Source organism: Dipodomys spectabilis, unplaced genomic scaffold (assembly GCF_019054845.1).
Source record: "Dipodomys spectabilis isolate Male_0828 unplaced genomic scaffold, ASM1905484v1 ptg000002l, whole genome shotgun sequence".
Lineage (NCBI taxonomy): Eukaryota > Metazoa > Chordata > Mammalia > Rodentia > Heteromyidae > Dipodomys > Dipodomys spectabilis.
This window is the reverse complement of record NW_024870679.1, coordinates 33,694,051-33,718,307: the sequence shown is the minus strand read 5'-3', so window position 1 is coordinate 33,718,307 and position 24,257 is coordinate 33,694,051. Positions and strand designations below refer to the sequence as shown.

The 24,257-nt window shown below is 37.9% G+C and overlaps 1 protein-coding gene across 2 annotated transcripts in view; it reads right to left on the bottom strand.

Moving 5' to 3' along the window:
- Ankrd13c (ankyrin repeat domain 13C) overlaps positions 1-24,257 on the bottom strand; it is a 71,299-nt gene that overhangs the window by 32,753 nt on the left and 14,289 nt on the right. For both annotated transcript variants that reach the window (XM_042675449.1, XM_042675454.1), the window contains exons 2-7: positions 17,080-17,121; positions 14,433-14,537; positions 9,918-10,003; positions 8,282-8,327; positions 5,325-5,391; positions 2,959-3,103 (exon numbers count right to left, since the gene is read on the bottom strand). In XM_042675449.1, coding sequence (XP_042531383.1) covers positions 2,959-3,103; positions 5,325-5,391; positions 8,282-8,327; positions 9,918-10,003; positions 14,433-14,537; positions 17,080-17,121 — 491 coding nt within the window. The remainder of the gene's footprint in view (positions 1-2,958; positions 3,104-5,324; positions 5,392-8,281; positions 8,328-9,917; positions 10,004-14,432; positions 14,538-17,079; positions 17,122-24,257) is intronic.

Genomic DNA, 24,257 nt, shown 5'->3' with positions numbered 1-24,257 from the left:
CCAATTACTATAGTGTATAATTTTAAAGCATTTCTTTAAGAATATGACTGTCTCATGTTGTTTAACTTTAAATTTAATCTTTTAGAAATATGTAAGAAAGTATCCAGAAAGATTACATAAAATACTGAATGTTTATATTATGTTCAACTATAAATTTTTTTAAAGTAATTACAAAACATCAATGAAAGATAAATGACCAAATGTCTTTTTTAAATAGGAAATATGATGATGAGAAAGGATGGTTAAAAATTACTCCCAAGTATCTGAGTTAAGAAAATGGTAACATTCACCAAAGGAAGGAAAACAATAGTATGACAGGAAAATGAGTGAAGTTTTAAATGAGGCAATTTTAAAGTACTTGGGAAACATGCACTATCTACCCATATAAAAACAGATAGTCTCCACCTTGAACTAACTAAAATATATGTATTTGTGAATCATTAGCCTATATACGAGGAACTTACAGAAGAATGTTCTGAGGTTTTTAAAAATAAGAACTCAAAAAAGGGCTGGGAAGGTGGCTCAGTGGTAGTAGAGTGCTTGCCTTGCATGCCTCAGGCCCTGGGTTCGATTCCTCAGCACTACATAAGCAAAAAGAAAAAAGCCGGAAGTGGCGCTGTGACTCAAATGGTAGAGCGCTAGCCTTGAGCCGAAGAGCTGAGGGACAGCACCCAGGCCCAGAATTCAGGCCCCACGACTGGACCCAAAAAAAAAAAAAGAACTCAAAAAAGAGCATATCAGTATTTCAAAGATAAGCAGAGGGGAAAAAAATGAGCAAAAGAAAGAAAGGAGAAATGGGAAAAGGGCAACTACTATCCAAGGTAAATCTGAAGAAAATGACAATTTCAAGAACTGAGTTACTAAGTAGCAAATGCTTAATAAAAGTCTACTAAAAACGTAGTTGAAGCTGGGCACTGGTAGCACATGCCTGTAATCCTACCTACTCAGGAGGCTGAGATCTAAGGATGAGATTCAAAGCCAGCCCGGGCAGGAAAGTCCCTAAAACTCTTATCTCCAATAAACCACTCAGAAAACCAGAAGTGGTGCTGTAGCTGAAATGGTAGAGCACTAGCCTTGAGCTGAAGAGCTGAGGGACAGTGCTCAGGCTCAGAGTTCAAGCCCCATGACCGACCAAAAAAAAAAAAAACATAGTTGGAAGTAAATATACTAATTTTAGCAATGGACTCAAAATAAATATTACTTGAAATCCTAAACATTTATCCAAACATCCCCAATCTACCAAGTGCCACCACCATCATCCATTCTTCAAGCCAGCATCACTACACTTAACCTTAAGCTTTTCTTCATCTTAATTCACTCATCTGACATCACTGACAACTTCTAACAATCCTTGAAAATTATGTCATAGTTTCTTAATCACTTATGACACTATCCTAATATCTTCCTCACCCCTCAAATAACGGTAAAAATTTCTCATACACAAAAAAGAACTCCATCCTTATACTTAATAATTTAAACTTATGCCACCAATCATAATCTTCCAATTCATTTTACATGCTAGCTATGTGATCTTGAAGCTGTCATTTAACATCTATAAGTCTCAATTATCTCACCTGTAAAATACAAAAACTATCTTATTTGACTGATTATCTTATGGAGGAAACAGAGTACTTACATTATAATCCTAATATTCTGGCATTAATTTTTGGTATATGTTAAGAATCAATTTATACTGCAAATACAAACCATCCAAACAGTTTTCTAAAAGCACCAACCAGTGCCTAGAATGTATTAGGTCCTTGATAAATGTTTTGAGAATCATAGGAAAGAAAGAAATGAGAAAAGAACAGATCAAGAAAAGGAAAATCAAATAAACATATAAGATCAAGTCACCTAAATTACTTTTGATCAAATCAAGAGTCTTGTTTAAAAATCATGACACAAACTAGGAGCCAGTCTATCTTGGACAACACAGAAGACAAAAGACACCTCTCTCTCCCCCAAAAAAAAAAAAAAAAAAAATACTGTAGCACTACAATAACACAGATACTATAAAAATTTTCTTTGGTTTATAGTGAGGAAAGGAAACAAAGGCAAAAAATGTACTTTGAAAGGGAGAAAAATAAATGGTAGCCAAAGACAAGGAGTAAAAAGAATGGCTAAAGAGCCAAAAGAATATTCATATTAGCCGGTGGCGCATGCCTGTAATCCTAGCTACTCAGGAGGCTGAGATCTGAGGATCACTGTTCAAAGCTAGCCTGGGCAGGCAAGCCCATGAGACTCTTATCTCCAATAAACCACTAGAAAGCCAGAAGTGGCGCTGTGGCTCAAGCAATAGAACACTGGCCTTAAGCTGAACAGCGCAGGGACAGTACCTAAGCCCGGAGTTTAAGCCCCATGAACGACCAAAAAAAAAAAAAAAAAAAAAAAAAAGTGTTCCTATTAAGGAGATAAAGGTCAACAATGCTGAAAATAGCAAACGTAATACACTAAATAGTAGATGTATTTCCAAGAAATGAAACTACAAATGAGAAAAAAGCTGAGGTTCACTGATCTAGGAGATAATCAGCAAATTCTGAACAACTCAATAGACTGGTCAGGATAATAACCATATAATAGAAAAAAATGGGGAGGTAGGGCACTAGAAGTAAGGATATTAAAGCTTTGAGAATAAACCTTCTCAACCATACTTAATGTTCTTAAATTTCTTTAAGAACATTAAGTAGCTCTGAGAACTGATGATTTATACAAAGCCAGCAGAGGCAGGGAAGTCTGGAAGACTAATTTCCAATTAAACATCAAAAAGCCAGAAGTGGAGGTGTGGCCCAAATGGGAGAGTGCCAGTCTTGAGTGAAAAAGCTAAGGAAGAACACTAGGCCTGCCCAGAGTTCAAGCCCCACAATAAATAAACACATACACACAGAAATTGCATGGAGAGTTGGCTAAATATACTTACTTTTTTTTAACCATTTTGAGAAATAGTGATAACATGCTCACCTCATGATGTATCCGCTGATAAACTTTTTGTTCATTGTCTAATACTACAAAAGATTCAGAGGGTGCCGCATCCCCATTGAAAATGAAGCTCAAATCCCCTCGTTGGCACTTCATGTCAGTAAAGTCTATAAGAGTTGTGTCAAGCCTGTGAAGGATTGGTGAGAAACATAAAACCATGATAAAACTTTAGTAACAATTAAGCTAAAACTAAGATGCTACCATATTTCAAATTTAAATTTATAAAAACTAAATTTATTCCAGAAAATGGAAACAAGACTTTTGTTGTTGTTCTTGCTGTTTGTGTTTTGTCTGTCTTTAGAAGGGAAGTGGAGGCAGAGAAATGGAGAGACAAAAGCTGAATAAATGTAGTAATGGTATCACTAGATACCATGTAGAAAATGAACTATACAACTTGTGAGTGAGCATGGAAGGGAAAAATAATTGGGATAGGAGCTGGGAAGGTGGCTCAGTGGTAGAGCGCTTGCCTTGCATGCATGAGGCCCTCCCTCAGCACCACATAAGCAAAAAGAAAAAAGCCGGAAGTGGTGCTATGGCTCAAGTGGTAGAGCGCTAGCCTTGAGCTGAAGAGCTGAGGGACAGTGTTCAGGCCCAGAGTTCAGGCCCCATGACTGGACCCAAAAAAATAATAATAATAATAAATAAAAAATAATAATTGGGATAGTGAAAGGGAAGAGATAACATTTTTTTATGTAACTGTAACCCTTCTGTACATGACCTTTATGTGAGTATAGATAGATTTTTTTTGTTAGTACTGGGGCTTAAATTCAGGGCCTGGGCACTGTCCCTGAGCCTCTCTGTGCTCAAGGCTAGCACTCTACCACTTAAGCCCCAGCACTACTTCCAGCTTTTTCTGTTTATGTGGTACTGAGGAACTGAACCCAGGGTTTCATGCATGCTAGGCAAGCAGTCTACCACTAAGCCACATTCCTAGCCCTGTACCTTTACTATAACAAAAAAAAAATTTAAACTTTACCCATCCATGTCCATTTTATCTGCATTATACTTTTCTGAATATACTTCATTTATTCAGCAAGGAAAATAATAAGTTTTCCCATTGTTAACATATTTCCTTTACTGTGCCTTTTTTCTGACCATTCCATACTGTAGGCACTCAATAAAGGTATAGAAAAAGAAAGGAACTGGGCTGGGAAGTTGGCTCAGTGGTAGAGCGCTTGCCTTGCATGCCTGAGGCCCTGAGTTCGATTCCTCAGCACCACATAAGCAAAAAGAAAAAAGCCAGAAGTGGCGCTGTGGCTCAAGTGGTAGAGCACTAGCCTTGAGCTAAAGAGCTGAGGGACAGCACCCAGGCCCAGAGTTCAGGCCCCACAACCGGACACCCAAAAAAAGAAAAAGAAAAGAACTAACTTTCTTTGATCTGAGACCATGTTACTATTTCAGAAGAGTATTTAGATGGGTAGAACAATATGGATCACATTCTTGGATTTTTTAATTCCAATTTTGACTCAGATCCATATATGCATATGATCCTAGATTAAGTTACAAGGGATATCTAAGACTGACCCAATTCTTGCCTTTTCTCCATCTCTTCTTCTTTCTTGTTTCTATTTATCCATACCTGAGTTCATCCATTTATTTTTTTTTAGTTATCTGTCCATTTCACTGAACACTTTTAAAGCTGATTTTAGTTTTCTTAATCTAGGATCAAAGAGGTGACCATCCTAAGTCTTTTAAGTATTGAATTGCAATCTTCTACTAAATGTACTGCAACTAAACAAAAATAGTTTACTTCAGCCAAGATTTATTTTTTATTTTTTTGGGTACGGTGGTGGGGCCTGAACTCTGGGCCTGGGCACTGTCCCTCAGCTCTTCAGCTCAAGGCACTAGTGCTCTACCACTTGAGCCACAGCACCACTTCGGCTTTTTTCTTTTTTTTTTTTTGGGTCCAGTCGTGGGGCCTGAACTCTGGGCCTGGGCGCTGTCCCTCAGGTCTTCAGCTCAAGGCTAGCACTCTATCACTTGAGCCACAGCACCACTTCCGGCTTTTTTTTTTTCTTTTTGCTTATGTGGTGCTTAGGAATCGAACCCAGGGCCTTAGGCATGCAAGGCAAGCGCTCTACCACTAAGCCACCTTCCCAGCCCCTCGGCTTTTTTCTTTTTGCTTATGTGGTGCTGAGGAATCGAACCCAGGGCCTCATGCATGCAAGGCAAGCACTCTACCACTGAGCCACCTTCCCAACCCCAGCCAAGATTTTATTATCTGTGACTCCTTTATATGTCTCAAATGAATGGAATGTTTAAGTTATTAAGCACAAAAATTGTAAGAAAAATTTTATCTATATTTCAATTCTCAGTTGCTTAAGAAATAAAAAATCAAACTACCTTACCTGATATTGATACCTTGTTTGTATATTTTACATGCATCAGAAGGCAGAATTCGGGAAAGTAAAGGCACTGTATATTTAAAAACAAAATTGTTTTTAAAAATTACCTATAATGCTGAAACATTTACAAGCCTTCAAAAAGTTTAACTACTTTTTAAAAGTAGCAAAAGCATCTCACTAATCCATCAAATTATAACCATTTCCTGCAAAATAGTATTTTTCCACTTTGAAATAATTATGACATACAAAGCAATATTAAATAACTTTATGCTACTTAAGGGTAATTTCAGGTTATTTTACTATAACTTCACCCAAAAACAGAGTTAACAAACTAAAAAAGTAATAAAGTTAATCTAATGCCACTTTGTATCATCATATAATATTTATTATACATGAGTCATCAGTGCCATATGATAATTGAACACACCTAAATAGGGAAGCAGAGGAACCTGGAACTATCTGATGTATTCCTTAAATAGAATTCCCAGAAACAGACAAAAGGTAATGTAAACAGTATACAAATCACTGAAACAAGCCAATGGAAATTAAGTTAGATGTAAAATACGTGCGTTGGTTGTTTAAGTTCATTGTGCCTCAGTTTCATAATCTATGAAACATAAATCATACTATTTATCTACAGCTTTCTTCACTCCAAGTTTTATATAACTCATACCCATATCGTAAGTCAAATTCTGATTTTTGTATTAATATCTTCTATGTTTTAGTAAGCAGAAGTTATTCTGTAGATGAATACATCTCCAACATAGGCAGACTTTAAGTAAACTAAAAAAAGAAAACATGAAGCTCAAAATTCTTAATTAAGACCATGCTTCACATGTATGTGTGCACCTAAACTGCATTTCTATATATGTAAGCTGCCACATTTATATTTCAAAATTCACTATTTAAAAAATTGGTGAAGGATGTCAAGAGCCAGTGGCTCATGCCCTGTAAGGCTAGCTATTCAGGAGGTTGAGATTCTAAGGATTGTGGTTCAAAGCCAGCACTGGCAGGAAAGCTACAATTAACCACTAGAAGCCCAGAAGTGGTACTGTGGCTCAAAATGGCAGAACTGATCAGCCTTGAGTGACAAAGCTCAAGGACAGTGCCCAGACTCTGAGTTCAAGTCCCATGACCAGGAAAGGGGAAAAAAAAAAAAGCTGGGAGAAGGAGGCTGAGAGCTAAGGATCATGGCTTGAAGCCAGCCTATGCAGAGGAAAGTCCAGGAAACTTTCACCTCCAATTAAATACCAAAAAGTTAGAAAGGAGGCTCACGTGACAGAGGGCTAGTCTTGAGCAAAAAAGCTCAGGGACAGCACCCAGAACCTGAATTCAAGCCCTAGGGCAGACAAAATAAAATAAAATAAAAACAAAGAGTTTCTAAGCCTAGAGTTTTCTATCTATATCATAAAACAATCACAAATACAGGAATGAATATTCTGAGGATAACCAGAAAGAAATAAAAACATAAGTTTGTCAATTTATAAACTGAATATATAATACTAAATTTGAAGTTTTATTATGAATACTTAACAATGCAGAAGAAGCATCCTTCCAAAATAATTCATTTCATACATACCAAAAGGAGCCTTGCAAGAGATTATATAGTTACTTTTATTCCATTTTTAAAATAAAAAATAAATAAACCAAATGTTGGTGGCTCACACCTGTAATCCTAGGTACTGAGATCTGAAAATTCAAATGCAGCCCAGGCAGGAAAGTTTGTGAAACGCTAATCTCCAATTAAACACCAAAAAGCTGGCTCAAGTGGGTACAACTCTAGCCTTGAGCAAAAAAGTTTTAATAGTGCCCAGGGCCTGAGTTCAAACCCCTGGACTGACCCAACAATAATTTTAAAAAAAGAAAGAAAAAACCCTGAAGCTCAGGATTTTCTATACTAAATAATTGAAATGAGGGGCTGGCAAGGTGGGTCAGTGGTAGAGCGCTTGCCTTGCATGCATGAGGCCCTGGGTTCGATTCCTCAGCACCACATAAGCAAAAAGAAAAAAGCCAGAAGTGGCGCTGTGGCTCAAGTGGTAGAGCGCTCGCCTTGAGCTGAAGAGCTGAGGGACAGCGCCCAGGCCCAGAGTTCAAGCCCCACGACCGACAAAAAAAAAAACTTTTCTATACCTAACATAGCAGACTTGGGCAGTTCAGTTGCATTCGAAGTTACTATTAATTAAATCAAAAGTTAGTTTCTATGTAAAGTAAAAATGAACAACAGAATGACAAAAAGAATAATGTGCTCTAAGGTCACAAAGTTGAACTTGCCTTGTTATAAATATATTTTGGCTACTTCTAATTTCTGGCTTGCTTTTTAAATAATAATATGGGTTGACAGGAGGAAGTAACATCTCAAAAGTCCATAAAAAAAGTTTGCTTATCAAATCTAGTAATAGAGATTATGTATTTTGCAATACAATGTATGTAGAACATGTAAAAGTAAATGGCCTTAATTTAAATTTATAGATCTATCTGGTACAGTTTTGACCTTCAATCACTAATATCCTTTTCAACAATGAAACAGATGTTCTACCTGATCTCAATGAGGTTTTGACAAAAACCTCAGCTCAGGGTTACATCATACACCTGAGTATGCAACATTTATAATGCATTACTTGTAAATGTAACTACAATCCCAATTCAATAGTTATTACATGTATTCATAGTATCTCTTCATATAATGGAATTGCGTTTAAATATATTTTGTTCAACAAGACAAATGGACTATTTTAGAATTCAAACCACAGCAATTATGAAAACAACCAGTTAGAGTCAACACATACAAGAGACACCCAATTTAGGATCATCAAGCAGGACTGGAGTCTCTGCAGATGAGGAAAAATACACTCAGTCTGTAGATCAATCTGACTTGGAGTTATTTAATTACTAAAACCTACTGAAAAAAATTTTTCTCCATGTATAAACATGTATTTTATAGTAAAATGAAGCACTCTTACCCCAGCTTTGAAAATCCCAGTGAAGTTCTAGATAAAAGTCACCTAGCTGAAAAATGAAATGTGAGAAATTACAAAATCCATTTTAAAATAACAGTTCTTATACCTGCTTATTAATAGCTAATATCATTGAAAGTCTATCAACAAGAACAAAAATAATAGAAAAACAATTATGTTTGTAGAGTTTAAAAAACAGAAAAGTTTCAAAATATGACTTCTTGAGGCATTACAATAGCATACATTGCCAATACTTAATTACAAAAGAAAATACTCTCTACTGCAGAACTTATAAGAATATTTTAATAACATATGAATATATTTTAAGCTGTTAAGTTAAATTTATATCAATAAATACTTTTCTTAGAATAACCAAAATAGCAACAGGCATTATCTTTTAAATAATTAACCTTAAAATTATCAGAATTATTGCTTATATTGAAATGCTCGAAAAAAAGTCCATTGCAACAGAAATTAATTTTAATATGAAGACAAAATATAAGTTACTAACTTCAAAATGGATGATCATATAAGATCTATGGAGAATTTTGTTTTGTTTTGTTTTGGCCAGTTGTGGGCTTGCACTTAGGGCCTGGGCACTGTCCCTGAGCTTTTACTCAAGGTTAGCTCTCTACCACTTTTGGGCCACAGTGCCACTTCTGGGCTTCTGGTGGTTAACTGGAGATATGAGTCTCAGACTTCCCTGCCCAGGCTGGCTTTGAATGATGATCCTCAGATCTCAGCCTCCTGAGTAGCTAGGATTATAGGTGTGAGCCACCAGCACCCAGCAAGAAATTTTATTTCACAAAAGCTACATACCAAAGTGACTGAAGAAATGATTAATTACCAGTGAAACTGCAAAAAACACAGTAACAAATTAATCTTTCCTATTTTAAACACTGAAAAAAAGTGAATGTTAATACCAGAAATCACTGAAAACAAAATATTTTTTGTATTCTTTCTATACTTCTCTAGACCAAAAAATACTATTAATAGCAGTCCGAAGAATAGGCAAACTGTTACCATTGCATAAAAGGTCTTTTTCCCATTCTTCTTTCAGTCATCAAAAAAGAGGAAAAGGACAAGGAGGTATGGTTCAGAAGACAGAGCACCAACCATGAAAAAAACCTGAAAGGTCAAGGTCCTGAATTCAAGCCCCAGTACTGAGTTAAAAAAACAGGAAGAAATAATAATACAAAACAAATCTCTCCCTTTGTGTATCAACACACTTATTTCTTACAACTGTAAGATAAGGCAGACAAAAAAGTGTATTAAGTTATATAAGAAAATATAAACTGCTCCTAGTAATAACAGCTTCAGTTATTTGTAATCTTCCATTGCAAACAACATGAAAATTTATTTCCTTCCATTCATTTTAACTTACCTCCTTTCTTCCTAGATCACATCTCATTTGTTAAAACTAATAAACCTTTAAATTCCAGTTCAAAGAAAATGAGTACTTCTGCTTCACTTATACATTATAATAACAGAACTCTGTTATTTCAATCACTGCTGAATTTAAACATATATTTTACCATTTATTGATGCTAAGTAGCAAGAATTAAACTATATTACAAAAATACTCTACATTGCACCTACAATTATTCTTGAAGTGGAAAATCAGTAAAGAAATAAAACCTACCTCTTTCAAGGCTTTCAATAATCGAGGTCGTTTTTCTTCAACACTTTCCCTGGATTGCTGCTTAAGTTTCCTTAAGAGAGCTGTAACTAAAGTTAAAAAAAAAAAATCAACTTAAGTAGCATTTTCTTTTTTCAATACTTGGGATCAAACCCAGGATTTCACACACTCTAAGCAAGGCCTCTAATACTGAGCCTTATCACTAGTTTCTAATCATTTTTTTACCATGCTAGCAAATACCATTAGCTCATAATACAGTATTCAAATGTGACTACATTACTAATATGTCTAAAAAGTCAAAAATCAGAGAGCAAGAGTTAAATAAGCAAAGGTCTCTTGGAATAATAACCAACTCACACGTAGAAATCAGCAAACACTAGACATGTATGTTCACATACACATACACACACATACACACACACACACAAGGTTAGTATATCTGGTATAATTCCCAAGAATAGTGTGAAAGATAGACTCCTATAAATCAAACACAGTGACACTAGATTACATCATGAGTAAGAATTTTCTTGCTTTGCCACAACATTTTTCAATCTCAGTCTGAAGGAAGATTAATGTCATTTAAACTAGTGCACTAGCCTTGGGCAAAAAAAGCTGAGGGACAGCACCCAAGTCCTGGGTTCAAGCCCCAGGACATACATACACACAAAACACACACACAAAACTAACTCTCTCTCCTCTCTCTCCTCTCTCTCTCTCTCCCTCCCTCCCTCCCTCCCTCCCTCCCTCCCTCCCTCCCTCCCTCCCTCCCTCTCTCTCTCTCTCTCTCTCTCTCTCCTGGGTGCTAGTGGCTTATGCCTGAAATTCTAGCTACTCAGTAGGCCAAGATCTGAGGGTCAAAGTTCAAAGCCAACCTGGGCAGGAAAGTGCATGAGAATTTTATCTCTAATAAACTACTCAAAGAAGAAAGAAAAAAGCCAGAAATAGAGCTGTGCTCACCTCATGGTATTTGCCGCTAGCAAAACAGCTAACGCTACAACCCTAGCTGAACAGAGACAGAGATCTGGGGTTCACCATTCAAAGCCAGCCTGGGCAGGAAAGTCTGTGAGACTCTTCTCACTAATTAACCATCAAAAACCAGAAGTGGATCTGTGGCTCGAAGTGGTAAGAGCACTAGCCTTAAGCAAAAGAGCTTAGGGACAGCACCCACACTCTAAATTCAAGTCCCAGGCTCAGCACAAAAAAAAATTTAAGTTGAGCAAGAACACAAGTCCCTGAAATCAAACCCCAATACCAAAAGAAAAAAAAAAAAAAGAAAAAGCTGAGATACAAAGAATCAGTCTTTTCTAAAAAAAAAAAAGTATTAGTTCCAAGCATTGGTTGTTCATGTCTGTAATCCTAGCTCTCAGGAAGATAAGTTCTGAGGATCACAGTTCCAAGCCAACCCAGACTTATGGTCAATTAACCACAAAAAAGCTGGAAGTGAATTAGTGACTGAAATGTGTTTGCCTTGATCAAAATAAGCTCAGAGACAAGGCTCAGGACCTGAGTTAAAGCCTACAACTAGTACCAAAAAAAAAAAAGGTATCAATAAGTATTCTGTTACTGATTTCCCATGGAAACTTTCTTTGCCTTCTAAAAATTAGGATTGCAATTTGGGGGAGGGGGGGGAGGGAGAGCGTCAGTCCTAGCCTTGAACTCAGGGCCTGGTCACTCATTGCCCCCTGACCTTTTTCAGCTTGAGGCTAGTGCTCTACCACTTGAGCCACACCTCTGATTCTTGGAGATAAAAGTCTCACAGACTTTTCTGCCCAAGCTGGCTTCCAAACACAATACTCAGATCTGTCTTCTGAGTAAGCATGATTATAGGCATAAGCCACTGGCTAGTGACAGGATTGTGAACTCTCAAACAGCAAAAGCTATGTTTTTATTCTTCACATTTTAACATTTTAAAACATATAGGCTTCATATATACTTTCATTGTAAATAAAAGAATCCTTAAAGGTCACAAAAGTCTTGCCCAGCCCTGTGGCTATACCTATAATCTTAGCTACTCCAGAGGCTGAGATGTTGTCTGATTGTGGCTCAAGGTCAACCCTGCCAAAAAAAAAAAAAAATTCAAAAGACTTCCCTCTCAAACAACAGGTAGACAAGGCAGTGCATGCCTGTATCCTAGCTATGTGGGAGGCTGAGAGCAGAGGGATAGAGGTTCCAGGCCAACCTAGGTAAACAAGTTTCCTTGTGTTTCAACAAAACATGCTAGGTGTGGAAGCATACAGCTGTCAGTCATCCTAGCTACACCAGTAAGTATAAATAGGAAGATAGCACTTCAGGATGGCCCAGGCAAAAGCAAGACCCTATCTACAAAACAACTAGAGCAAAGAGCTGGAAGAATAGCCCAAGCAGTAGAGCACCACCCAATGAAGCACCACCCAGTGAGCATAAATCGCTGACCTCAAACCCTCGTACCACAAAAAGGCTAAAAGCCTATTTAGGTTCCCCTTCGGTGTGCTAACTGGAAAAAAAAAAAAAAAAATCAAAGAAAGTTTCTTTACTCTATTTGCTGTATCTTTATTCTCTTAAGCTCTTTTGAATTTACACCTTTTTATCTTTTCTCTGTAATAACTGTGGAATTACTATTTTTTTATTCTTGTAAGGATCTCCTGACATTTGTCAAGAACTGTCAATGTATAACAAAAAAATATATACACTCATTTAATTGCTAAAATATTATCTCATATTATGTCTTAGCTCAAAAATAAACTAATCATTAAAAGTTGCACGAGGAACTCAGGAAGCCAACAAATATATATAATCTGTAGTTTACATATGGAGCTAAATCACACAAAAGTATTCAGAAGAACCCAAAACTTAGCATCAAAATAAGCTTGAAGCTGGGCACCAGTGGCTCACATCTGTTATCCTAGCTACTCAGGAAGCTGAGTTATGAGGATCACAGTTCAAAGCTAGCCTGGGCAGGAAAGTCTGTGAGACTCTTACATCCCATAAACTACCAGAAAATGAAGTGGCACTGTGGCTCAAGTGGTAGAGCACTAGCCTTGAACTGAAGAGCTCAGGGACAGAGTCCAGGCCCAGCCAGAGTTCAAACCCCATGACCAACAGAAAAAAGGTTTTAAAAAATAAAAATGAATCCAACTAACATCCTGGAAATATCCATGATGTGCCATTTCCTAATAAAACTATTTTATTCCCTTCTACAAGGCTATGTTTATAAAGTTAATCATGCCTAGAACTGTAAAGAAACAGCACAGTTTGTGCTTTATCTAAAGTCAACTTTTTGTAATTATCCAGTAGATGTACTTGACAAAAATAAGATCCATACAGAAAGTTAAAAAGAAAATTATTTGTAAGAGGAAGGGAGTAGAATAAGTGAACATTTTCTATATTATGAAACAGTCTGTGCCATGTTTTTCAATGTACTCATTTTAAGACGAAAGTCTTGCTCCCAGCTTCCAGCAAAGCCTGCTACCAGCTAAAGTAGATAATCATTATTACAACATGATTATTTTTAACTCCAATTAATAATACAAACAGTTAAATAGTTTGCCAGAAATTACAATCCGGACTACCTTTAAAAAAGACAAAAAGAAGGACCAGGTGCTGATGGTTCATGGCTATAATTCTAGCTAGTCACAAGGCTTAGATCAGAGGATCATTGTTCAAAGATCCCCTCAGAAGAAAAATACAAAAAACTAATTTCCAAATTAGCCATTAAAAGAAGCAGATCGGGCTGGGAAGGTGGCTCAGTGGTAGAGCGCTTGCCTTGCATGCATGAGGCCCTGGGTTCGATTCCTCAGTACCACATAAGCAAAAAGAAAAAAGCCGGAAGTGGCACTGTGGCTCAAGTGGTAGAGCACTAGCCTTGAGCTGAAGAGCTGAGGGACAGTGCCCAGACCCAGAGTTCAGGCCCCACGACCGGACCCAAAAAAAAAAAAAAAAAAAGAAGCAGATAAAGTGCCAGGTTGGAGCCAAAATTTAAAAAAATAAAAATAGGGCCGGGCCCTGGTGGCTCACGCCTGTAATCCTAGCTACTCAGGAGGCTGAGATCTGAGGATCGCGGTTCAAAGCCAGCCCAGGCAGGAGAGACCGTGAGACTCCTATCTCCAATAAACCACCAGAAAACCGGAAGTGGCGCTGTAGCTCAAGTAGTAGAGCCTTGAGCTGAAGAGCTGAGGGACAGCACCCAGGCCCAGAGTTCAAGCCCCACGACCGACAAAAAAAAAAAAATTAAAAAAATAAAAATAAAAAAATAAAGCTCTGATTTCAAGCCCTATCACTGACAACCAAAAACGGAAATTCAACTACCAATAAGGAAGGTAGAATACTGCAAGGAAATGAAAAACACATACTTTTAAACATGACCCTTCAATTTTTGTACTGTTCAATATGCAAGTTCCTAAGTTATAAATAATCTATATAGAAGCTTATATATATAAAAAAATTGCAAAATTTAGTATAGGAATTTATACTTAGTAAAAATTACTTCCAACACATCACTTTGTAGATTGTTTATCAACAACAGTAATTCATATTGCTTACTCATCTGTCTATCTCCATAGCTGATGGCTTCTGCCAGAGGGCTCCATCCCTGAGCATTTTTCACCTTTACTGGAGCATTGTGAGCCAAAAGTAAATGGGCACATTCTGCAATAAAAATAACATAAACAACACTATTATGAAATATGCAATTTTTGGAATCTCTTAAATATAAATATCATATAAAAGCTTAATAAATCAAATTAGTATAATACTGTCCTACATATAATTAATTAAAACCAGATCATTTCAGATCAAATGATTGAAAAGCATCACCCTACCTAACAATAAAGTGAAATCTCTGTACACAGGAAACATTATATTCACTATTAATTGTGTCCAAGAACATTTTAAGAATGTGTCTATAAGCTAAAAGCTAGGAACTTTGAGATTAGTTTACATGTATACCTGTAATATCTAATGGAAAATCCTTATTTTAGGGGGAAAAAAATGTATCTTCAAAAAAGGACCTGTAATGTTTCCATAAACCCTTATTTTTCAAATTTTGTAATTCTTTCAGTTTGAAAAAACTCTCCCTCCAAAAACAAAACTCTGGTTTTGATTATAAAATCTGAACAGTCTTCCAAGTAATCAAAAGAAATCCAACTTACAGACCCTTCTAAAGGTTGAGAAAATGTTTAAAAAAAATAGAAACACGAGATCAAGGGGATAGGGGAGGACAGATTAATGGAGCGAGATAAAGTAAGAGGATACATAATATTCAAAGTACATATACAAAAATGGAACCCAGTAAATTGAGGAGATGAGTTAGATTGGGAAAGATGGAGAAGGATGAAAGGAGCAACACTGATCAAAGATGGATTGTACTCATAATTGAGAGCTGAGGATTGCAGTTCAAAACTAGCTGAGGCAGGAAATTCTGTAAGACCCTTATCTCCAACTAACCCCCCAAAAAGCCAGAAATGGAACTGTGGCTCAAATTGCAGAGTGCTAGCCTTGAGTAAAAAGCTCAGAGACCTTAGACCTCAGTTTAAGGCACAGGATTAGCACACGCATGTGCACAAACACACACACACGTAGACCCACACACACACACAAACAAAATTATGAAATATATTTAAATTTTTAAAATGTAGCTGGGAGTGAGCAGTGCTACAGATTTAAAATCCCAGTTGTTCTGGAAGCAGTGGTAGGAAGATCTTGCAGGATTAGATGATGATCAAGAGCTAGCCCAGGGCAAAAAAGGAGATACTCCAAAAACTAAGTCTTGTAAAATAAACTATGGGTATGACTCCAGTGGTGGAGTGCTTACCTAACAAGCACAGGGCCTTAAGTTCAAACCCCAATACAAAGCCAGAAATCAGTGACTCATTCTTGATACTCAGAAAGCCTACATAGCTGTGCATCACAGCTTGAAGCAAGCCTGGGCAGAAAAGTTCACAAGAGTCTATCTCCAAACTAACAAACTCTGGACTGGAGGTGTGGCTCAACCGGTAGAGGAGGGAATAAAAAAGTAATCATGCTATTATAATTATGTATCATGTAAAAGACTTTATTACCAGGTATGGTGGTTTATACATATAATCCCAGTCCCTTGGGAAACAGATTGGCAGGACTGATGCTCAAAGTCAGCCCAGGAAAAAACACTGGTGAGATTTTAATCTCTACAAGTAAAGCTGGACACACGAATCATCCCAGTAATCCAAGCAATGGTAGAGCTGTAGATAAGATAATCCCAGTCTTAAATCAGCCTTGAGCAAAAAGTATAAGATCCTATCTGAAAAATAACTGAAAAACAAAAAGGCTAGGGTTTCAATTCAAGTAGTAGAATGCTTGCTTAGTAGGCTTGAGTTCAACTACTAGTTCCAACAAAATAAAGAGAATAGACTTTAAAATTTAGTTATGTAAAACATATTAAAAGTGATAGTTCTCATAAGCATTACATTAGTAAACCTTAGTAATTAGAAATAAACCTTCTAAAATCATAAATATTTGCTAAATAAAATATTCAACTGAGGTTGGGAATGTGGCTTAGTGGTAGAGTGCTTGCCTAGCATGCATGAAGTCCTGGGTTCAATTCCTCAGTACCACATACACAGAAAAAGCTGGAAGTGGCGCTGTGGCTCAAATGGCAGAGTGCTAGCCTTGAGCAAAAGAAGCTCAGGGACAGTGCCCAGGCCCTGAGTTCAAGCCCCAAGACTAGAAAAAAACAAACTAAGGGAGAAAAAGGTTTTGGTTTTTTTTTTCAATTTTTTTTTTTTGGTCCGGTAGTGGGGCCTGAACTCTGGGCCTGGGTGCTATCCCTCAGCTCTTCAGCTCAAGGCTAGCACTCTACCACTTGAGCCACAGTGCCACTTCTGGTATTTTTCTTTTTGCTTATGTGGTGCTGAGGAATCGAACCCAGGGCCTCAGGCATGCAAGGCAAGCGCTCTACCACTGAGCCACCTTCCCAGCCCGGGAGAAAAAGTTTTAAATGACGTAAGATTAGTACAGGATTTCCCTTAGCTCTCTTCAGAAAGAGGCTATGGAAAAAAAAAAAAAACATTTATTAATATTAGTATACTAAATCCTAAATTCAATTACAAATGAGCTAAGCTTTATAAAACACAAATGATAAGACTCATCCTGACATTTTTAAACTCACTATACATGTAATAAGCAAAGTTAAACATAAAAAAAATTTACTAACCTTTATTTCCTAACATCACAGCAAGATGTAAAGGAGTATTTCCTAAAATTAAAAATAAATAAATTAGAAAATAGAATGTAACCAATTTTACTTAAATGTGGTTTTAACTTCTTCCAAAATTTCACAGAACAATTTTAAGCAAAAGTAACATGATTATAAAAATTACTGTATAAAAATACTGCTTATAGGATGCAAATTCAAAGTCCTAGTATGCCAGGGTTTCTCAGTACCCTACATTACTCCATGACGCTATGAAAAATTTTTTAAAAATTCATTCATTGTATCTTTGAGATCTTCCCTAAATAGAGTCTAAAATAAAAACACCATTTTCTACTTTTTGCAAACTAAATATGCACATCCTTGACGACAGAGAGCATTAAGATCCAGTCCAGAATTTTTTTTCTGCTATTAGAAATGTGTATGTCTGTAAACAAAAGCAATACTAACTAGTACCCCAGCTTTAAACAAATACAAAAACACCAAAACACATACATAAGAAACAGATACTACAAAGATGAAACTAAAGGCAAAGATTACTTAAAAGGTATGCACTTTGGACTGTATACTGTAATCAGTATCACCCAATAATTAATTCAAAATGGTAACAGACAATGCTTAGAGACTAAAATGTTCTTGATAATTCATTTGTTAAAAACTGACAAGCCAGCTGGGCGCTGGTGGCTCACATCTGTAATCCTAGCTACACACAGGAGGCTGAGATATGAGGATCCCGATTTCAAAGCCAGCCTGGGCAGAAAAGTCTGTGAGACTCTCATCTCCAATAAACCACCAAAAAAAAACCAGAAGTGGCACTGTGGTTCAAGTGGTAAAGCACTAGCCTTGAGAGCTGAAGAGCTCAGGGACAGAGCCCAGGCCCAGAGTTCAAGCCTCACAACCAACCAAAACAAAAACAAAACAAAGGGTTGGGAAGGTGGCTCAGAGGTAGAGCGCTTGCCTTGCATGCATGAGGCCCTGGGTTCAATTCCTCAGCACCACATAAGAAAAAAGCCAGAAGTGGTGCTGTGGCTCAAGTGGTACAGCACTAGCCTTGAGCTGAAGAGCTGAGGGATAGCGCCCAGGCCCAGAGTTCAGGCCCCACTACCAGACCAAAAAACAAAACAAAAACTGACAAGCTGGGCTGGGAATGTGACTTTGTGGTAGAGTGCTTGCCTAGCATGCATGAAGCCCAGGATCTGATGCCTTAGTACCACATACACAGAAAAGCGTAGGAAGTAGCTCTATGGCTCAAGTGGTAGAGTGCTAGCCTGGAGCAAAAGTTCAGGGACAGGGCCCAGACTGACTTGAGTTCAAGCTCCAGAAACAGCACAAAAACACTGAAAGTAGTTAATTTTAAATAAAACTTAGTAAATTTTACGTAAATACAGAAGTAAGCACATCAAGAATTCTGGTCAATAAAATGAGCTAACCATTATAAATGATCATATGATAAACATCAATAGACTTAACTGTTTCTTTCTAGAACATGTAAAATCTCCCCCAAGTATTTCAGCTCAATGAAACCTTCCAAAATAGCCAGGCACCGGTGGCTCACTCTTGTAATCCTAGCTACTCAGGAGGCTGAGATCTGAGGATCACGGTTCAAAGCCAGCCTGGGACAGAAAAGTCAGTGAGACTCTTATCTCCAATAAGCCACCAGAAAAACCAGAAGTGGCCCTGTGGCTCAAGTGGTAGAGGGCTAACCTTGAGCTGAAGAGCTGAGGGATAGCACCCAGGCCCAGGGTTCAAGCGCCAGGACCAACAAAAAGAAAAAAAAAAGAAAAGAAAAGAAAAAAAAGGGAAGTGAAAAAAGTATTGTTTTAGAAATGTTGATTATAAACCAAATTTAGAATAATGAAGAAAAAGGGCAATTTCATTCCAGGCATTTTATATACAAAGCTGGTAAGCTTTTTTCACGTGTTAAAATCAAGTATCTATCCTAAAGAAAATTCCTGTATGCTAAAAATAAATACTGAATTTTTTGCATCAGGAATTCAACAAAACAAAATTTTTCTACCATGTTCTATTGAAACATGTACAATGTGAAACAGTAATGTATTTATAACAGGTGAGCAAATATCTGTGGGTTAGGTTAAACTATTCTGTGCCTTCACGGGAAAGCATAATATAAGGTAAGAAAAAAAGACACAACATGAAAAGTATTTACACTTCCTAAATTTGCATTCACATTCTGCAACAATTCACCAAGACCAAAAAGTCATCACAAAAAGTAAACAAAACATATTAACAGATCAAGGTAGAGAAGGGCTTTGTGGATCATACCTATATTCCTTAGCTACTCAGGTGGCTGAGATCAGAGGATCCCAGTTCAGAACCAGCCAGAGTGGAACAGTTCATGGAACTCTCATTTCTAAATACCAGTAAAAAGCTGGAAGTGGAAGTATGGCTCAAGTGGTAAAGTGCTAGACTTGAAATAAAAAGAGTTTAAACCCCAGTACCAACACACACACAAAATAAATACAATTAAAACCTGTCTGTTACTTGAAAAATCAGAAATACTCCTTGTTATTTGACTTTTGTTTGGGTTTCTGTTTTTGGAGACAGGGTCTTGCAACCTGGCAGCAGACTCTATCCTACCTCTACCTTCTGAGTGCTGGGATTAGAGGCAAGGAGAAATAATCCTTTTTTTACTTTTAACATGCTATAAAGGGTTTCCAATAAATGCTTCCCTTTCTTCTACCTCTCCTTATCTCATGAAAACTACATAATTTCTCCAATAATCTAGTTTCTCAAGTTTTTATAACACATATTGTTAATGTGTCCTAAATATTCCTTCTCCATTTGCCTGATATGGTAACACTTTGAGACATCTTTTTTTTTTTTTTTTGGTCAATCTTGGGGCTTGAATTTTGGGCCTGGGCACTGACCCTCAGCTCTTCAGCTCAAGGCAAGCACTCTACCTTTTGAGCCACAGCGCCACTTCTGGCTTTTTCTGCTTATAGGGTGCTGAGGAATCGAGCCCAGGGCTTCATGCGTGTGAGGCAAGTGCTCTACCACTGAGCCACCTTCCCAGCCCCATCTCTTCAAGGAAGCTTTTATTGGCCTGAAGATGACCCTCTTCTCTGTTCTGCGCTCAAAGCAGAACAAAGCTTATTTTCTTGATCTATGTATGGCAAATGTTTCACATGCACATTCAAAATATCAAGCTGGGAGCCAGTGGCTCACACCTGTAATCCTAGCTACTCAGGAGGCTGAGATCTAAGGACCTCGGTTCAAAGCCAGCCCAGGCAGGAACCTCTGTGAGACTCTTATCTCCAATAAAAAGAAAAAGAAAAAGCAGGAAGTGGCACTGTGGCTCATGTGGTAGAGACTGGTCTTGAGCTGAAGAGCGGATGGATAGCACCCAAGCCCAGAGTTCAAGCCCCATGACCAGGAAAAAAAAAAAAATATATATATATATAAAGAATATATATATTGATATATCTATATAGCAAGAAACACTGCAAATCAACGAACGAGGGAAAAACATAAAAATATCCTTACGATTATAATGTAACTCATATTACCTCAAAAATTCAAATGTTTCTACAATTAGGTAACGTAATTTGAAAGGATTTAGTGTTCTTTTTTTTCTTTTAAATTTATTGTTGTGCTGGTACAGGAGCTTGAACTCAAAGGCCTCAAGCTTTCACTCAAGGCTGATGTACTACTACTACTTGAGTTACCCATCTACTTCTAGATAGTTTGCTAGTTAATTGGAGATAGGACTCTCAGGGACTTTTCTGCCTGGTTAGGCTTCAAACCATGATCCTCAGATCTCAGCCTGATAAGGAGTTCGATTACAGGCATGCTCATTCTGCCCCTGCCAAAGCCTCTGGTATTTACTTTCAGTACATTTTAGAACCCTTATAAAACCACCAGGGCCATGCACTTCTGGCTCACACCTTTAATCCTAGCTATTCAGGAGGCTGATATCTGAGGATCATGGTTCAAAGCCAGCTGGAACAACCAAGTCAGTGAGACTCATCTCCTAAAAATTGAAAGTGGCTCTGTGGCTCAAAGTGGTAGAGCACTAGCTTTGAGCAGAACTACTCATGGAAGCATGCAGGACCCATATTCAAAGCCCATGACTGACAAAAAAATTAAATAAAACCACCAGGATCTGGGTATCCTGACACACCCCTGTGATCCTAACAGTTCAGGTTGATACAAGACAGAAAGCTTGAGATTATCCTAGGATACACAGGGAAAATCTGGGTTTTTTTGTTTTATTGACCTTTTGTTTTTAAAGATGAGAAAGTTAACCAGACAATAGCTCTCATCCATAATCCTAGCTATTTAGGAGGCTGAGACCTAGAAAGCCATGACTCAAAGCCAGCCAGTGCAGAAAAAATTTTTTTTTTTATTTTTTGGTCCAGTCGTGGGGCCTGAACTCTGGGCCTGGGCACTGTCCCTCAGTTCGTCAGCTCAAGGCTAGCCCTCTACCACTTAAGCCACAGCACCACTTCCGGCTTTTTTCTTTTTGCTTATGTGGTGCTAAGGAATCGAACCCAGGGCCTCAGGCATACAAGGTGAGCGCTCTACCACTGAGCCACCTTCCCAGCCCCCAGAAAAATTTTACAAGACTCCATCTCCAAAGTAGCTAGCAAAAAGTGTGGCCACAGACGTGACTTATGTGGTAAAGCACCAACCATGAACAAGAAAGCCAAGTGAGATGGTGAGGCCATCTCACTTTGAAAGGTTTCTTTCAAAGGAAATTTTATGTTCCTTATTATCATCTTTTTTTTGGGCGGGGGGGGGGGGGGGTCAGTCCTGAGACAGGAACTCCAGGCCTGGGTGCTGTCCCTCAGGGATTCAGCTCAAGGGGAGCACTCCACCACATGAGCCACAGCGCCATTTCCGGTTTTCCAGTGGTTTATTGGAGCTAAAGATTCTCACACACTTTTCCATCCCAGGCTGGCTTTGTGAACCGTGATCCTCAGATCTCAGCCTCCTGAGTAGCTAAGATTACAGGCATGAGTCAGGGGAACCCAGCTTATCATCTTTCTTATATCTTGTAAATGGACTATTTTTATTATTCCATCTTGTTTTTGCATGTATCTGACAATACATAATTCTAACTTTACTATTCTTTTAGCAGTCATATGAGAGTGTTGTTTTGCCTTGTACAATAGCTACATGTGGTTTCTATGCATTTGAAATGAAACTATTCCAAACTGAGAAGTGTCACAAGTAGGATTTTAAAGACTTACCATGAAAAACAAATGTTAATATCTCAGCAATGCAAGTACTTACAGATAAAAATAAAATTAAAAAAGATAAATTTTAAAAAATACTATGCAGAGGCTGGGAAGGTGGCTTCAGTGGTAGAGTGCTTGCCTTGCATGCATGAGGCCCTGGGTTCAATTCCTTAGCACCACATAAGCAGAAAAAGCCAAAGTGATGCTATGGCTCAAGTGGTAGAGTGCTAGGCTTGAGCTGAAGAGCTGAGGGACAGCACCCAGGCCCAGAGTTCAGGCCCCACGACACACACACACACACACACACACACACACACACACACACACACACACACACACACACACACACACACACACACACACACACACACACACACTACTATGCAGAAAAATACTTCAAGGATGTTTTATAATTGATCTTATTGAAATGTTTTGGATATGTTTGGTTAAATAAATCACTAAAATTAATTTCATTTTATTTTCTGTATATGGTTACTAGAAAATATGTAACTGCATATGTGGCTTGTATTTTATATTCAGTGCAATCCCTAGAACTAGCTAACAACACATCTATGATTTAGCCAAGTTTTGTTGTGAGGTGAACCACTACAGAGGACCACAAGGACACAGAATACAGCCAAAAGTAAAATCTTTATTAACCAACTGGTAACTACACTGGGCCTTTGGGACACCCAAGTGCAGACCCAAGCCTGTTTTTAAGGCTCTTTTTAAGCAAAAACAACCCCACATTCTTGTTTTGCACAGGGGTGGAAAGTCCTCAATGGTTCTTTCCTGCAGGTTCTTTCTAAGCCAAGCAAAGTTACAAAAGCCAAACATACCCTTGAGCAAGGGCAGCATGACCATTACTTAGGAACAAAAGCCAAAGCATAGCCTTGAGAAGGGGTAGCATTTATTCTTAAATCTTCAAAACCAAGAGGAACTCATTCCTATAGTTGGGGGTGCAGTCCTGTTCTAAAGATGGAGTTACATTTGTCTAGCTGGTCCAGGGATGCCCTATCACAATTTAATGTTCAATGGTATTTGACTCCCTATTCAGAGCAACACAATGACTTCAGAACTCAACTTCATTCAACTTAAAAGTTACTAGCATCTAGTCTCATGTTTTTCTTTAGGCTTTATAGTTTATATCCATTTAGGCTTAATCTTTTCATGGCTCTTCATTCCTTCTAGCATGTCTTTATCTTCCATCTAATTCCTTTTGGATCTGTGTAATATATGCTAGTCCTGGGGCTTGAACTAAGGGCCAGGATGCCGCCTCTGAGTTTTTATGCTCAAAGTTAGTGCTCTACTGCTTTAGCCACAGCTCCACTTTCTGGCTTTTTGGTTGTTAGAGATAAGGGTCTCATGGACTTTCTTGCCACAGCTGGCTTTGAACCTTGATGCTCAGATCTCAGTCTCCTAATTTATACATACACTCTCCAAGAACCACTGGAATCACAATGACAGACACAAAAACAAAGAATTGTCTCAGCAAGGCAAAATGTACTTCTGCAGAAGGGTACACTACACCATCAACCAAAAATCTAGCAAACAAATCACTGAATAAGTAGGCTCTTCCCCATTTTTCCAAATGCAGCAGACCCTGCCCCTCTGTTCCAACTGATTGAGCTCAGATTCTCACACTACTACAGACTGACTAGTTGTAAAATGGATTTATATAAGGTGACCATTAAAGACCTAGAAATAAAATAAACAGTACACAAGCAGTGTCAAAACATACCTATACCCATTGCTATTACAAGAACAATCTGAGATGTATTTCTGTGGTATGTCTAAATTCCATCTAGGAACAACCAATTAAGACAAAACCACATCTTTCAGAAATCCTTCCTTATCCCAAAGCAGTTCCTCTTTTTCCTTTCTTTACTTGCAGATACTTTTTTTAATTAACAAGAGCCAGGGCAAAGTAGGAACATTCTAGCTGGGAACTTGGCTCAGTGGTAGAGCGCTTGCCTTGCA